The 17,339-nt window shown below is 36.7% G+C and overlaps 1 protein-coding gene across 2 annotated transcripts in view; it reads right to left on the bottom strand.

Annotated features, from left to right (window-relative positions):
• The window catches only part of LOC132110429 (MAM domain-containing glycosylphosphatidylinositol anchor protein 1-like), a 186,167-nt gene extending 171,242 nt beyond the window's left edge, over positions 1–14,925 (bottom strand). Inside the window, exons 1-2 of one of the 2 annotated variants that reach the window (XM_059517022.1) lie at positions 14,212–14,925; positions 12,378–12,467 (exon numbers count right to left, since the gene is read on the bottom strand). In XM_059517022.1, the coding sequence (XP_059373005.1) occupies positions 12,378–12,444 (67 nt within the window). In that variant the 5' untranslated portion in view covers positions 12,445–12,467; positions 14,212–14,925. The remainder of the gene's footprint in view (positions 1–12,377; positions 12,468–14,211) is intronic. The other variant, XM_059517021.1, reaches the window with a different exon arrangement.
• Between the last annotated feature and the right edge of the window lie 2,414 nt (positions 14,926–17,339).

Here is a 17,339-nt window from a genome sequence, read left to right as displayed (position 1 = left end):
CATCACTTTTCTGGCACACTTCCATGGCAAGTCTAACTTTGCCTTTCTGGGTAGAACCCAGCAGAGCACTAACTTTAGTATCAGAATGGGTTAATGACAACGCATCTTCCTCCTGAAGTTCACTCTCATTTGCCGCCGAAGAGTGTGAAAGGAAAAGTCCCCCTCTACACTCCCCAGCGAGATCCACCTGTGATCCCCACGAGCTCATTCTCCTCCGTGCCTCGGCAACGGTGGGTCCTGAGCTGCGGGAACCAGATGGCTGTCCCTCTTTCCTCGAAAAGAGAGACAAACGAGAGCGGAGCTTTTTCACAGAAAAATGGACACCACGCGCGTGCTCTTCGCCCAAACAAGAGACGCAAAGACTGTGTGTGTCATCAGGTGTCAAATAACGCTGACATGGATGCACACACTGTTTAAACGCCTTGATAGTGGATGCCATGATAAAAATGATAGATCGCTCTTACCGTTTTGGTCATTTCTCAGATGCACGCTTCAAACAAAACAGTCCATGAAGATGAAGAAGATAACTGACGGGTCCTACGGGCGCGTATTTATAGTCGCGCCGATAGTGACGTCAAAGGCTGTCGCCGGCCAACACGTTGGCTTTTTTCAAAGTATGCTTCAGACACGGGTCACGACGAGATGTTCCTTAACAGGGAACTAATGGAATAATACGACGAACAGAGCATGTGATAAGCGGCAGAGCTGTATTCATTATTCCCAGCAAAAATTATTAGTGCAGGTCAGGTGTGTACATTTTCTCTTGCATAAAGGCATGAGGTTTTCATCTAGTGCAGATCACTCCATCTCAGAATGGAGTTAATGATCAGAGACTTTCCCAGGGTTTACACTGTTGATCTGCTGCTTCATTAGGGGAGAGTTTCCCAGAAGAGAATGTCTGTGTCGTGTTGAGCCCAAAGCAGATGCAGGAGTGTCTCTCTCTGTCACACACACACACACACACACACACACAAAGCCACAAGTTTGGCATGCAGGCAGGCAGGTATTAATTCTCTCTTGTTCATCAAGCACAAATCACAGCAAACAATGTCTAATCAATGAGCAGGCCTTATTGACAAACGTCTGCAGTAAGACACGAGTGAACAAAGAACTCAAACAGAACAAACAGGAGGAAAGAGCGAAACAATCATTCACCCAGTGAAATCAGGCACACCTGCATTCTTCTCTGAGAACAAACAAACACATGTGTACACGTTTGCAAGGCTATCGCTAATGGGTTGAGCGGTGAGAATGATTCTAGGGCTGGGGGACCCCACAAATTTTCCAGTAGGATTCAGTGTAGCAATTCAATGTACTTTTTGCATCACAACAAAAATAACTAATTCATATTCCATTCTCTATGTGATGCAAATACTTTAAAAGGAACAGTGCACCCAAAAATTTTACTTCTGTTATTGTTTATTCACCCTCTTGAATATATATATATAATTAAATTTAAAGTCAAGTTATGCATTTAGCAAACGCTTTTATCCAAAGCGACTTACAGTGCATTCAGGCTATCAATTTTTACCTATCATGTGTTCCCGGGGAATCAAACCCCCAACCTCACGCTTGATAATGCAATGCTCTACCAATTGAGCTACAGGAACACTATAGATAATGACATTCTTGTTTAAAAGTAGTAAGCACTTTAATTCACTGATTCACAAGTACAGAACTAATAAACTGGGTGAACATACAGTATACAAAAAAAAAATAAGAGCTATATGTAATAAATAATTTCCAAGTAAATGAGGATAATCAACAAGAAAAAAAGTCAATAGTGAAAAGTGGGTTCTATTTAGAACAGTTAACAAATTAAATTGCTGCAAACTTCATCGTGCTGAGTCACACGATGAAGAGTATCTGCTCATACTTTTCTGAGAGCGCATAAGAACTCAAACTCTGAGCGACGGTGACGTGGCCTGTCCTGTGTTTGTCCTCAGTGCTCATGAAACACTTGTTGAGCTCTGATCAGATGTGTTTTCATCAGTGTGTAAGAGGGAAATGAGAGTCAGACTGAGTCACGGATGAGTAAGGAAACACACACTACTGAAGTGGAGGAATTGCTCACAGAATAAATGGCACAATCCATGAATACAGTATACTTTGGTGTGTTTTTATAAAGCATTATACAGACACAAATCACATAAATCATCAAAAATTGGTATTTATGCACCTCAGAGGTCTTTCTTCTTGATCAGCCTTCTTGACCATATAATTCATTTAAAATCATACGAAGAACTCTATATTAGACAATTGCTAATCAATTTACTGTTGCAGAATTAATTATAAAGTAATTATTAATTAATTAATATTTTTAAAACATATTTACTATTATTTACTAAGATATATGAGTAATTATTTACTAATTTTAATGACCAAAAATGTTTTACAACATAACTGTGTCCCACATCTTGTGGATGGATTAAGTAAATAAACTCATGCTATGGAATGACTGCTTAAAATTCAACTTTGTCACCATAGGAATAAATTACATTTTATTAAATTTAATTACAAAACAGATATTTTAAACTGTAATAAAGTTTCACAATATAACTGTTGCTTTGCTGAGCATAAGAGACATCTTTCATAAAAAAAATTTCCTTATGTTTATTTAATGTGTATTGCTAGAGAAAATAGAAACTAAACAGAAAATAAAGTGTTTATCTAATATAAATAATTGTTTAAATAATAAATTAAATATTTACTTTGACATCCTGAGACTGACAATGTTCTGACAGTTAACCACCTATTTTAGCTGATCATTTGTTGAAAGTAAGCAACATATAGTAAGAGTATACAGCTTTAAAATCAACTTTTTATAGAGGAATACAGTATGATGAGAAATATTTGCGCACATAGTGAAATCTCTGAATTTGGATTTGGTCTAAACAAATTTGCAGGGATCAAAAAAACCTGTAAACAAAAAAACAAAACAAAATAATAATAATAATAATAATAACAAAAAAATAATCTATAGATTACTTAATATATTATAAAATGTTTGGTTATGTTTTCATGTGATATGTTTTTTATTTACCTAAATAATAAATATAACACAAACAGAAAACATGCATTTGAGTGCTCACACCCCTACATCCCCAAATCACACACACACACCAGTTCTGCTGTGTAATGATGCTAAAGCATTACTAATGCAGAGCTGTTTGGAGGAGGTGCTGTTTCCTCTGCATGGAGAACAAGAGGGAACGAGAAAGAAAAGAGTGAGCTGTACAGAGAAGTTTAGGTAAAGAACCACTGATCGAGGTGAGGAACGCGTGAGCTGAAGGCAAGAAACGTCTGAGAAAGAAGCACTGACAGACAACAGCAAGAACAAACAGATTATAGATGAATGATGCTGCTCTGAAAGACTGAGGGACACACAGAAAGGAAAGAGAAAAGCAGAATCTGTGGACCAACAACTCTTTCTTTCTGCAACCAGGCAACAATTTCCATTCCAAAAAGTTAGGCTGCCTCCATCAGGCAAAGCAAGCTGCTCGTGTGAAGCGTTCCCTGTACATATATCAGTCCTGTGGGTTGTCATTACCTCATCATGATCTCATCGTAGCCTCCTTTGGCCATGTATGGGTCGTCAGGTGCTGGGAGCTACTGAAAGCATGTGATTGCATGTGAACACATGCGAGGGGGTCCCGGTTTGGCCGCTAAACTTTAGGAACAGGAACAACTACATATGTAAAAAAGCATATTTTTCTACCGATGACCATTCAAAATTTGTCATGAGTTTTGACTAATTAAAATAAAGGCAGATAAATACAGTACAAATACAACTACTGCTTCTACTTTGTTTACTGAAAATAAAATAATCACCCAGGAGTCCCCATGATCTCATTGCAAGACTCTTACCTTTTGAACACATAAACATTTAACCTTATAAAACAGTTTTATTATTATTACTATTATTGTTGTTGTACAACCCGAATTCCGGAAAAGTTGGGACGTTTTTTAAATTTTAATAAAATGAAAACTAAAAGACTTTCAAATCACATGAGCCATTATTTTATTCACAATAGAACATAGATAACATAGCAAATGTTTAAACTGAGAAATTTTACACTTTTATCCACTTAATTAGCTCATTTAAAATTTAATGCCTGCTACAGGTCTCAAAATAGTTGGGATGGGGCATGTTTACCATGGTGTAGCATCTCCTTTTCTTTTCAAAACAGTTTGAAGACGTCTGGGCATTGAGGCTATGAGTTGCTGGAGTTTTGCTGTTGGAATTTGGTCCCATTCCTGCCTTATATAGATTTCCAGCTGCTGAAGAGTTCGTGGTCGTCTTTGACGTATTTTTCGTTTAATGATGCGCCAAATGTTCTCTATAGGTGAAAGATCTGGACTGCAGGCAGGCCAGGTTAGCACCCGGACTCTTCTACGACGAAGCCATGCTGTTGTTATAGCTGCAGTATGTGGTTTTGCATTGTCCTGCTGAAATAAACAAGGCCTTCCCTGAAATAGACGTTGTTTGGAGGGAAGCATATGTTGCTCTAAAACCTTTATATACCTTTCAGCATTCACAGAGCCTTCCAAAACATGCAAGCTGCCCATACCGTATGCACTTATGCACCCCCATACCATCAGAGATGCTGGCTTTTGAACTGAACGCTGATAACATGCTGGAAGGTCTCCCTCCTCTTTAGCCCGGAGGACACGGCGTCCGTGATTTCCAACAAAAATGTCAAATTTGGACTCGTCTGACCATAAAACACTATTCCACTTTGAAATAGTCCATTTTAAATGAGCCTTGGCCCACAGGACACGACGGCGCTTCTGGACCATGTTCACATATGGCTTCCTTTTTGCATGATAGAGCTTTAGTTGGCATCTGCTGATGGCACGGCGGATTGTGTTTACCGACAGTGGTTTCTGAAAGTATTCCTGGGCCCATTTAGTAATGTCATTGACACAATCATGCCGATGAGTGATGCAGTGTCGTCTGAGAGCCCGAAGACCACGGGCATCCAATAAAGGTCTCCGGCCTTGTCCCTTACGCACAGAGATTTCTTCAATTTCTCTGAATCTTTTGATGATGTTATATACTGTAGATGATGAGATTTGCAAAGCCTTTGCAATTTGACGTTGAGGAACATTGTTTTTAAAGTTTTCCACAATTTTTTTACGCAGTCTTTCACAGATTGGAGAGCCTCTGCCCATCTTTACTTCTGAGAGACTCTGCTTCTCTAAGACAAAGCTTTTATAGCTAATCATGTTACAGACCTGATATCAATTAACTTAATTAATCACTAGATGTTCTCCCAGCTGAATCTTTTCAAAACTGCTTGCTTTTTTAGCCATTTGTTGCCCCCGTGCCAACTTTTTTGAGACCTGTAGCAGGCATTAAATTTTAAATGAGCTAATTAAGTGGATAAAAGTGTAAAATTTCTCAGTTTAAACATTTGCTACGTTATCTATGTTCTATTGTGAATAAAATATTGGCTCATGTGATTTGAAATTCCTTTAGTTTTCATTTTATTAAAATTTAAAAAACGTCCCAACTTTTCCGGAATTTGGGTTGTATTTAATCTGCCTTTGCAATGTAAAACCAGCCATTCCAGAAATATGAGCATAAACTACTTCAAAATAGAGTTAAGATACACTGACGTTCAAAACGTTGGGGTCAGTAAAATATTAATAGATGTTGAATAACAGACTGAATGGAAAGGCAATGAATTCTATGAATGACAGACACACAGAAAGTGGAAATATGTTTCTCAGAGATGATGCCATGGTCAGGTGAATGTTACGCTTACACCAGTCTTATACAGTAAACCCTCTGTCTATATACTCCTGTCTCTCTTCATGACCTTTCTGCCAAATCACTTCCCGAACAAATATCTGACAGTAGGCACTGTCTGAAACTGCCTGAAACTGATGTTTTTTTTTTTTCAACCACATAAAATACATACACACCTCAAACACATGTACTGTAAGAGATGAATGAGAAGAGTTGTGTTGTATTATTGAACACCAGAGCTGGTCTGAGAGAAAGAGAAAGAAAAGAGAAAGAGAAAGAGAAAGAGAAAGAAAGCGAGCATTGAGAATTCGGTTCTGTCTCTTCAGAGAATTCAGTTTTTATATTGAATTATGCTGTACCAGAGATCTGCACTTTTGAATAGCACTCTCATAACCTTAGTGCAGTGAGAAAGAAAGAAATGAAAGAAACAAAAAAGTGACACTGTAAACAATAATACACTAAAAATAAAGCCTCTTTGTGTAACATTTGCATATAGTTGTAACTGGTTACAGATACCCGTAAGATTCGTTTAACGAACATTGGTGACATTTTCAAATACTCAAGTACTAGTTCTGAACTCTCATCCGTTCATACTATATATGCCTTTGCCTTTGCAAATGCTTTTCAAATGCTTCCTTGTTCGACTCAGGGTCCTGAAGCCAAGTTCAAGAGGGTTTGATGTGATCAGCACAAGCACTTGTGTATTTGAAAGCGGCAAATAAAACCAGGATATAACCCCCACTATCAGAAAAATGGCACATATTGTAGTTTTAAACTGCAGTGGTTCTCAAACCTTTTTGGTCACTCTAACTAGGGCTGAAACGATTCCTCAAGTTACTCGATTACAAAAAATGATCAAGGCAAATTCCTCTGCCTCGAAGCCTCTTTTAATTAATTTTAAATCTCACGTCAGGTTCTTTCGCAATGATTTTTTTAATGTGACAACACGTTTACGTCACCCACAAAGCGGAAGGAGACACAATGAGTCAGCAGTGTTTTGATTTGAGGGCGCGGGCAAACGTAAAGAGAACGTCGTGGCGTGTGTCCATCGCAAGATAGAGCTGGCATACCACAACTAGGGCCCTATGATTTCCGCGATGCAGAAAACGCGGATGGAATCGCGGAATCCGATCATAAAAACGGAATTTACAGTTTAACGTGGAATGGCACGAAATTTGACAATTTTTGAATGAATTAATCAAAAATAGGTAATTGCACTTACATCAAATCACGATATAGACTAATATCTGTAAATATTTAGCAGTCTATTTATATATGAATCCTGCATGTTCTGCGTGTCTCTGTTAATGAATGGAACAGAAGCGCGTCTTCCTTTATCACACACTGAAGGACGTGAACACATGAACAACATCTCCAGAACTACACAGGGCCGGCCCGAGGCATAAGCGAACTAAGCGGCTGCTTAATCTTTTTTTTTTTTTTTTTTTTTTTTTTTTTTACAATTAAATAACTTAAACAAGTGATATAAATGAATGAATGAATAATGAACAAATAAATGAATAATTCAAGACAAGAAAATTCTTATTTACAGACAACTGCTGCGTGCATTGAAAATTCGCGCCGGCGCGCAAGTGCGCGTCACTGTAATAAATGATAAGCCATGTCACAAAAAGCATGTATCCCTCTGGTGAGAAAGAAGAAAGAAGAAAAGGACATAAAGTTGGCTTGACGTTGGACGTTCGAGAGTCTCAAATTTAGGGACCGTCTCTAAAGTTACATGCGATATTGGTATACACTTTTCTAATGTCAGTAGCATTTGAGGAAAATGACTTACAGTCATAAAAACAACTGTAATTGTTCATTCAGGTGTCAGCTACAATGCACACCTCATACATTTTTAATGTATATTAAAATAAATTATAAATCATTTAGGTAAAAACGAGGCCCGTTTATCACTTCATCATCATATTTGAGGAAGGGGGCACAACAATACAATCCTGCTGTCCCGATGTCATCAGTGACTTTGCCTCTTGAAAAGCTTGAAAAGCTCTTGAAAAAAAGGAACAATTTTGAGGTCATTGTTGTACAATTGTCATTGTTGAATCCTAGCTGTTCTTATGTTTGCTTTCATTATTTAAGTTTTTAACAATTTTTTGTAACATTATATTTTTTATTATATTAATGTTTGTCTATTTTGGTTTCATTTAAAAGATTGCACATTTAATGCACATTTGCATTTGGACATTTGCAAATTATTTATTTCATGTTTTGTGACAGTTTGTATTCAGAAGTTTAAGAGTAAAGTATGTTATTTAAGTATTGTTTTTTATTTATTTATTTTGTATTAATACATAACCTCACTGTATTCATTTATAATTTAACATTATAGCGTGACATTTGTGTCAATAATCTTGAAGCACAGGTGACTCCGCGTGGTGGGAGGGGGACCCCCAAATCAAATTCTGCTTAGGGCCCCCAAGAGGCTCGGGCCGGCACTGGCACTGAGAGTCACTTCATGAGCATTTAACCGTTTGATTTGAGTAAAACTACAGTCACATCACACACACAGAACTGTAAAGGTACGTCAACCCGTCAAAATAAAAATCCGGTTTAAAGACAATTTTTTGCAAGATATGTATTACTATTGTTCAGCAGAATGTACATAGCCTACTACAAAAAAAAAAATCTAACTTATTTTTTTTAAGGTTTAATCACACAACATTTCTTCCATGTTTTATTTTTAATAGTAAATCCCCTTTGTTTACCAAAAAGTTAAGTTTGCTTAATTTTCAATAATTAAAAGATAAATTAAATTAATGTTTTATGTGTTTAATGTTTAATGTGCATCTCAGAAAATGCTTTATTTAAAACCCCAACTGAATGGCACTTAAATGCACTTAATTCATCAGTCAACTTTATTGTCATTGTTCACAGTACAAGCACAGACAGAGAAACAATGGGTAATAATTAAATGTTTATGCACTGCATTCTATGCATTTAAAAAAGTAAAAATAAAAAAATTCTAAAAAAGGAAACTTAGTTGTTCATTTTAAGAGACCCAGGAGTCTTATTTTCTCTTGCATTATTAATATTGCTCTTTAATTAAGCAAAAACACATTTTATCCGATTACTCGATTAATCGATGGAATTTTTGGTAGAATACTCGATTACTAAAATATTCGATAGCTACAGCCCTAACTCTAACTCTGTAAACTTTTTTTTTTTAATCTGGCATACACACACTTAGTGTTGCTGTTGAAGGGAAGTGGCGATCTTCTACAAGTGCGTTGATGAGACAGTGTAAAGTCAAAAATCTGAAGAAGAACGATTCGGAGGAATTGGCATTTGGTGCCACTTTATAAACGGCAGAGATCCAGCTGCCGTTCACATATTGAATGTTGCCGCCACAGCTATTTCCCCACAGTATCTGTCACACTTCGAGAACCACTGCCTCAAAGTAGTATTATTCATACTTTAAGCACCAATACATACCCTTTAAGGAACTCATTTGCATCCTTTAGGGGTAGATAAGGCACAACGGTGTACCTTTGAAGGTACTGTCTGTCCCTGTTAACCCTTTAACTGTCACCCCGTCCCGTATACGGGACGCCTACATTTAATTCACTATATTACAATTAAATTTAATCTAATCTTGACAAACTATATATCGTTGGAAAGGTCTAAGACTCCCAAATATATATATATATATATAACCAATGTTTTTGTTAAAAAATATGTAGGAAAAGTAATAGATTAATTTATGACAAGAGTGCACCCTCCAAAATCTAAATTATAACAGGAGTTTTGACCTTTGTTTTAAAAAAAGACTTGCCTTTTTCTCTATCACATTTTAGAAATCATCAGAAGTTATATATCAACTGAAAACTTAAAATCTCAAAATTCATCCTTTAAAACCCATTTTACAATCAGACATTGCATTACCATGTAAATGGTACATCAATATCATGTTACAAAATGTTTTCATTCATGAATTATAAAAATGAATCGTGCACTATAAAGTCTATGTTCAAAAATCTCTGACAGTGCAGAATAGTATGAAATACCCTTAGTCTTTTTGGATAGTCTTTGATGGTATTTTCGTCCCCCTGCCCAGATTCTCATGCATTAGTCAAAGCATGCCAACTGTTCACTCTTGCAAACTCTTTGTCATGTCAGACGTAAACCAGGTGCAAAAATACGCTCCGAGTTGCTTTCAGTGTCATAAAATTCAGCTTCAGGGCAGATCTCCATCTATCCACGGGAGAATTCCCTTCGCTGACACATACACGGCATGGGCTGCTAAAGCTAAAATAAAACTGCAGTCCCCATAGGGCAAACATATTGACCCACAGGTTAATAGAATTTTAGCACAGAGACAAACACACACACACACAAAACAAAAACTACACAGTGAATAAGCTGAAGCAGAGACAGTGACAGAGGCAGAGAACTGTAGAGAAACACAGATGGGAAGAGGAAGATGAAAAGAGTGACAAAGCAGAGAAGAGGGAGACAGTGCATGACAGGCCATGAGAAAAAAAGCCATGAGAGCGATAGTCTGATAATGTAGTAATGGAATCAATCATCTGCATGGAGAAAAGCAGACTTATTCAATGAGAAGAAAGAGCGAGAAAACTATGTTCAGAGCGGTGGAACACAGAACAATTTCAGCAGAATATTCATATTTCACCCTAAAATTAAAAGAAAAAATTTATTTGATAAAAGCAGTGCAAAATCATAAAAAATGTCCAATTATTTAGGGCAGGGTTTTTTTTTTTTTTTTTTAGTTGGCTGGAAAGGAAAGTTATTAACAGGATATTTATGCAGCATAAGAACAGAAACATTATTCAAGTTGATTTTTAGTAGCTTTTTTCAAAGTAAATTACAAAAAAATAATGTATTAATGTATTACTACTTATTATTTATTTTTTAACAGTTAAAATGACACTTTTTGACTATTGTACTGTAATAAAAAATCTAATTAGCATAGCCATATAAAATAACAGGAATTACCAAAAACAAATAATAATAATAATAATAAAATAATAATAATAATAAATAAAAAGGAAGGGAAAAGTGCTTAATTATGTTATTACTGTCACAACATATCACCAAATATGCACAAAAAGGCCTCAACAATAAGCTTCATTTACTTTACAAATAATAAATAAGAATAAATGTTAAAATATATTAATATATTATTTTTTTATAAAATAAAATAAAATCCTAGATGACCTGGAAATATTTTGTGAGATTAACCCAGTAAATGTAAAACATCTTTTAACACTGATTAAAGTCATGATCACAGAGAGTTAACAGCCCCCATAGTGGAGACATAAAGTGGGAAGAGGAGTGCGTCTGAAGTCTCTCTCACTCTGGGGCTTTGCCGCCCTTAATTAACTGAGCTGGCATACTCTCTCTCGCACCGTAAAGGTGAGAGCTTACTCCACTCCCAGCAAGGAGGCCTTCACAACAAAATTACACTTGGTGCACTCACATAACTAAAAGTAAGAGACTAAAAAGGTCAGTCAACATTGTCTTACAGTGATTGGGGTAGAAGCGCATGGCATGACATTCATTTTAAGAGTCAGGTGAGATGGTTTGTGCATGATGAGATAAGAAGATAAGAAGACGAGGGTGTGAGAGAAAGACAAAGGCACTCACAAAGACATTATCCAGCTACAAATAAAGTAAAGGAATAATCTGAGTGAAATACAAGCATATAATTTCAACTCGTCCCGCATTTTACTAAAACTATCATTCTCAATTGAATTAAATACAATCCACATAGGCTAAGGCAAATATCACATTTGCATTCTTTATTTCTTTAGTATATGGAACTAAAACACAGCTGTTTTTACAAAAAGATGTATTATTGTAATGAAATGCAGATATCACTGAAATCCCACTAAAACGCAATATCAATCACATTTGTGACATTACGACTTTCCAACACAAAAAAAATAGGATAAAGATCCTACAGAGAGTGAATCCTTAGAGTTCACCGTTCATTGGTGTTCGAGCTTTTAACATCTCAAAACAACAAATAACAAACCAAATAGTCTTTTTTTTTACATGGCATAATGTTCCAGAGTTCTCTAAATGTTCTCTCAATATTACAAACCGAGACAAGTGTTTCACTCTTCACCGCACATTTAATTTAGCTCTTTAAGTCCTTTCACAAACTGACAGTAAGTGCAGTAAATCCAGCCAATATCAAAATATTAATTATGCAAAGAAGAAATCATTTTTGGCAAGCACCGAGGTGAATGAGTGTCATCCTGGAGAGAAATTACTGCACATTTATGTGAACGCGACCTTGTAGTAAAATAAATGGTGAAAAAAAGGTGAATCTACAAATATCACAATCATGTGATGTAATAAGACTCTTTGATGAATCCTTATAATGATTTCTGCATTCTTACTATAATCATGAAGTATTTATCCTACTCGATAATATAACTAAACTAACTGAACAGAGTGGTTGAGTTTGTGTTAAGAGATTGATATCGCTCTGCAAATCTGTCATATACCTGCTTGTGATGATCTACCACTAGTTTAATCGGTCCTCTTTGAAATTACAACAGGCGTAGCATAACTTGTCAGGTGAGGACTAACACACCAAACCCCTTCCCTTAACATTAATGCAATATCTCCTTACCGTAAACTCCTTGCGTTTGCACGTAGCGATGGAATACAGAAAATAATAAAATCCAGAAAAGCTCCATCTTCAAGTGCGATCCCTCATTACCTGTGGGGAAAACCACGAAAGCACACAATCACTGCACAGGACACCACACCACAGCATGAGCTCAGCGTTAAAAAAGTGCTCCTACAGCCAGAATCATGCCATCATCGTCATCATCATGCTCATCATCATCAGAGATTAAAGTAGCCTAACAAAACATTATTCACCAGTTGAAGTATTTTTATCCCTGCCTTGTTCCAGTGCATGCATGCATGGGGGGTTAAGAACAGACAATTCATTTGCCAAACCTTGGATTATCTGCAGATTACAGGAGCTGTGCTATTGTTTGATGGGATTGAACGCAGCAATCATGAGTTATTTCTGAAATTGGTGGGCGGTTAAGGACGATCAAATACGTGATTTATAAAATCTGACCGGAATCCAGTATCACACTGGTCAGACCAACAAAGACATGCACAAGTATTCAACTTTTTGCTGGAAAGCCAAGCTCTATTTTGGCACAAAGTAGCTCTTTTCTAGCTCTTGGAACGTCTTGGACTAGTATCAGACCAGCTACCAGCAGGTAACACCACTTTAGGGTGGTCAAACTGATTTTTATTTTTTTTAAAAGGTAGCTTTTAAGGTAAGGCGAATGGCCATCTTTAAATTGATTTTTACAACAGAGGTCTGAAAAAATGATGATTGTTCATGTAATGTACTGGACTGTATTTGTTTCATTTGAACATCATATAGAGAATTTAGTAACTGACATGATTTTCTGCTCTAGGATCCCAGGCAGAGCATTGACAAAAATAATTAATGACATTATTTAGCACTTTATAGATGTACAAACCACTAATATTTCACGCACACACACACACACACACACACACAAATATAAATTATGATTAATATTATTATTAATGAATCTCAACTAGGGTTACAAATAGGTTGAACATTTCCAGTACATTACGGAAATATTCCAGAAATTTGGGAAACTTCCAGGAATTTTTTTTTTTTTGCTGTTTTTTTTCTGGGATTTTTGGTAAAGTTACATGACATACACTACATCACTTAATCTGTAGTAAAACATCTTTAAAAAAATACAAACGTTTTCTGTGATATATTTGTTAATTGTACCTCTCAAATGAAGTGATTTCAGTAGTTCTTCTGTTTTGTCCTTGGTCATCTCTATTGGTCTACTTATCCTAAAGGAGAGTCCTCGCGCAGCGTACTGTTGCTATAGTAACAGCCTCAGGCAACCGCGACTCCGTTACTAATATGCTACTAAGTTGTAAGTCTTACTTTTGTGGTCATTAAAATGCTGTTAAAACTAATGTGGACGCATGCTTTTAAGACCCCCAACCACTTTTGACTTTTTTGAAGGTTCAACCCTTCATTAAGAGTGCGCCGAACCCCTTTCCTGGAGGACCAAACCTGGCACCACCTCAGTGGCAGATCAGTATAATGATGATGAAAGAGTCCTGCGAGGTTTACGAAAGAAGTTCTCCACAGTCTGAACATTAAATTCATGAATACTTAGGTTTGCAGGGCTAAAATCACACACAAAGTTCTCTCGTGTCTAGCATGCACTATAAAAAGTGAGAATGTGCAGAAACTTCTACCTAATTTTTATGTTAAAATTAAATTCCACTGATTGAATAAACCATGTTCAGTTCAGTGAAGCGCATTTTTGGATATATCTCAAAACACATATTTCTACTGTATGCATACTTGGGTGTGGACATCGAGCGTTTAGACTGTTTCAAGCACTCCAAGCTCTTTTAAGAATAAAATATTCGCTTACCTTGCTCTGTTGGGGTTCAGCCTGTAGATCGCTGCCTTTCGAAATAATTCCTTTAGAAAAGCACGACTCTCAGCAGAACAGAGTTCCAGGTGTTTAGTTTGTTGCGTGTTCAGCAGGAGCGCACCGATGTCTCTCCGTCCAGAAAATGAAGACAAAATTCCAACACATTCTTCCAGGCAACTTCAACTGATGTGCAACTCTTGAAGCGGCACGCATCCACACATCCAATCCAGTCCGACGCGATGCGATCTCTGGAAGTGCCTAGATGAAACTCTTGTCCTGTGACGTCCTTCTATCTGATGTGTGCTCATCGACGGCTCTCTCAAGAGTGAGGCGGATGGAGAGGTTGCGCGTCAGTGTGGAGATAGATGCGCGCACAGATCTCAGATGCGCGACTGGATTCAGGAGAGTCTCTGCGTAAAGCTTGTCCAACTCTGGCCTCGGTAATGAGTAGGTTTATCAGAAGGGACCGGGGTCTAAACTGTATAAACTCTAGGCTTTTTCCAATAGTATTCTGCTGGAATCTCCAGCCAATTAAAGCGGCGCGGCTGCGAACGGAGGACTCGCCCCGGATCCCGGAGGACCAATTAAAAATAAGAAAGAGGAAGAAAAAAACTCACAATGTCTCTGTCACCCTCCTCTTTATTCCCCCTCTCTCCTCCTCCATCTTTCTACTCCATCTCCCCTTCCATCAGTTTCTCGGTCTGTCGTCACTGATGGTGCGGACACTTTTTGAACTAAAGCGCGCTGATGCTCTTGACCGATAGGTGGCGTGTTTGAGCTAATTATAATTCCAGAGAGCGCTCAGCTTCACCCTTGCCCTTATTCATGACGAAAAAACAAATCGTGCATCAGGTCTGGCTCAGCTATCCATGCAATATTTTATATCAAGACATCATGTGTGTGGTGTCAGTGTTGTCCTTCGGTTTTGTTTCCAGATGAAACGAACTAAAACATGTCTAGGTCACATTTCACCCTAGAATCAAAAGAAAAAAGATAGAATTATAAAATAAAACATTTATGAATAGATTTTGTCTAAAAATGTACATTCATTATTTGATGGCATTCTTTCTCCAAATTCTCATTTTTGCATAAATTTTATTATTTGTTTTATTATTATTATTTATTTATTTATTTAAATCATCATAAAATGCAGTACAACAAGCCTCCATTGCTTCAAGTAAAATACATTTCTTATTTCTTACTTTTGGGTTTTGGGGTAAAATCTAAACTGAATAAAATATATATAAATATATTTACATAATTATGACTATATTCTTCATTATGTCATGACAATTTTTCTCTAAATCCTCAATTATCTCAACTCCCACTATTTTTTTAATCATCATCTAAGACAGTAACAAGAGTACAATACTTTATACTAAAATAATAATAATAATAATAATAATAATAATATTTAGTTAGTTAGTTATATAGTTAGTTCATTTATATTACAGTAATTTGGGTCAAATATGTTCAATTGGCATGAAAATAATGTTTCAGTTTTGGTCATATTTAATATGCTTAAATATTTGTTTTTAAATATTAAGTAAAATATGTGTTTTTTTTTTCATAAATGTATGGTGCATTCAGTATCTCAGAATGAACACACATTATCATCAAACACAGTAACCTTAAATAACACCACTGACAGTAAAACACATTTTGACAGCTAACCTAAAAATGTTTTAGATCATTTTTAAACTAACTGTTTGTTTGTTTGTTTTCCCCAAATCAAAAATATTACTAGCAATGAATGAAAAACCTGACTATATTAAATTGCAGCAAAGAAAGTCATTTTAAGGTTCAGATTATAAACTGAAAAATGCATGACTCCATAGACAAAACGGCAAAAAAAAACATAAAAAAAAGGAATAGTTAAAGTGCTCAAAAAGAAGGACAGACTCAGTAGTGGCATTCATAGCTCAGAAACACTCTCTGCCTGTCAGTCATTCTGCATGTCACAGTGTGCTGACCTCTCTTAGAGGGCAGGGTTTTGCAAGAGAGGGCGTGTCAGTTTTAAGAAATGTGCAAAATCTTGCATTTTCACTTTTTGCACTGAGGGATACATCCTGATCCAGAGAATTAATGCCATTCTCTAACCCACTGGGAAGATCTCCTGTCTGGGACAAAGAGAAATTAAACATCAGTTTGATGCACAGAAATGTATAAATCAGTCCCAGTATGTACTGTAGAAGAAACCACCAGCCTGTCTAAATCCTCTTCCCTTTCTCTTTCTCAGTCCTGCTCCCATTTTTGGGAGACAGCCAGCGGCCATGGTGAAGGATTGTTAAGAGAACATCGTAGTTTAGTTTATCACAGTAAATGTGTGTGAGAGGCTGGCAGAGCCGGACGGGTGGCTGACATGCCCGCTGCGTGCCCCAGGTGCCCTCTCCTGCCCAGGGCTAGCGCATGGCACATGAAAGCAGGATGAGGGCTCTCTGGACCGGACTGGAAGACAGAGAAATACTCTGGCCAAATGAATGTGTGAGCCAGGGGAATGCTGTCAGCAAGCATGTGTCAGTGGGAGTATGTCAGCTTTCACAGACTCCTCTTGTGTTGGCCACAAAGGACTACACTTCTCTTGCTTCAAATTGAAAATATCCTCAATGAGACATTAATTAATGGGATGCTCTCCATGCGGTTTGCAGTGCTACAAATCCCTTAGCTTATTCTTGTTTATACATATTAACATTTAAAGGGAAAGTTCACGCAGAACTGAAAATTCTGACATCATTTACTCACCTTTCTTCTGTGGGATAAGAAATTAATACTTTTATTTTGAATGATGCATTAAATTAATCAAAGGTGTGAGTAAAGACCTATACTGTATACTGTTACAAATTTTTTCAAATTAAAATAAATGCTGTTCTTTTGAAACATGTAACAGTTTCAGTACAAATATTAAGTAGCACAGCTGTTTTCAACATAGATAATACAAAATGTTTCAGAAAAGAAATGTCTGAGCAGCAAAACAACACATCAGAATGTTTTCTGAAGTATCATGGGATACTGAAGACTGGAGTAATGATGCTGAAAATTCAACTTTGTGTCACAGAAATAAATTCTATTTTAAAACATACTCAAATAGAAAACAGTGTTTTTAAACTGAAATAATATTTCACGAT

The sequence above is a fragment of the Carassius carassius genome, chromosome 30, assembly GCF_963082965.1.
Source record: "Carassius carassius chromosome 30, fCarCar2.1, whole genome shotgun sequence".
Classification (NCBI taxonomy): Eukaryota; Metazoa; Chordata; class Actinopteri; order Cypriniformes; family Cyprinidae; genus Carassius; species Carassius carassius.
Note: the sequence above shows the minus strand (reverse complement) of the source record. Positions and strands in the feature narration are given on the sequence as shown.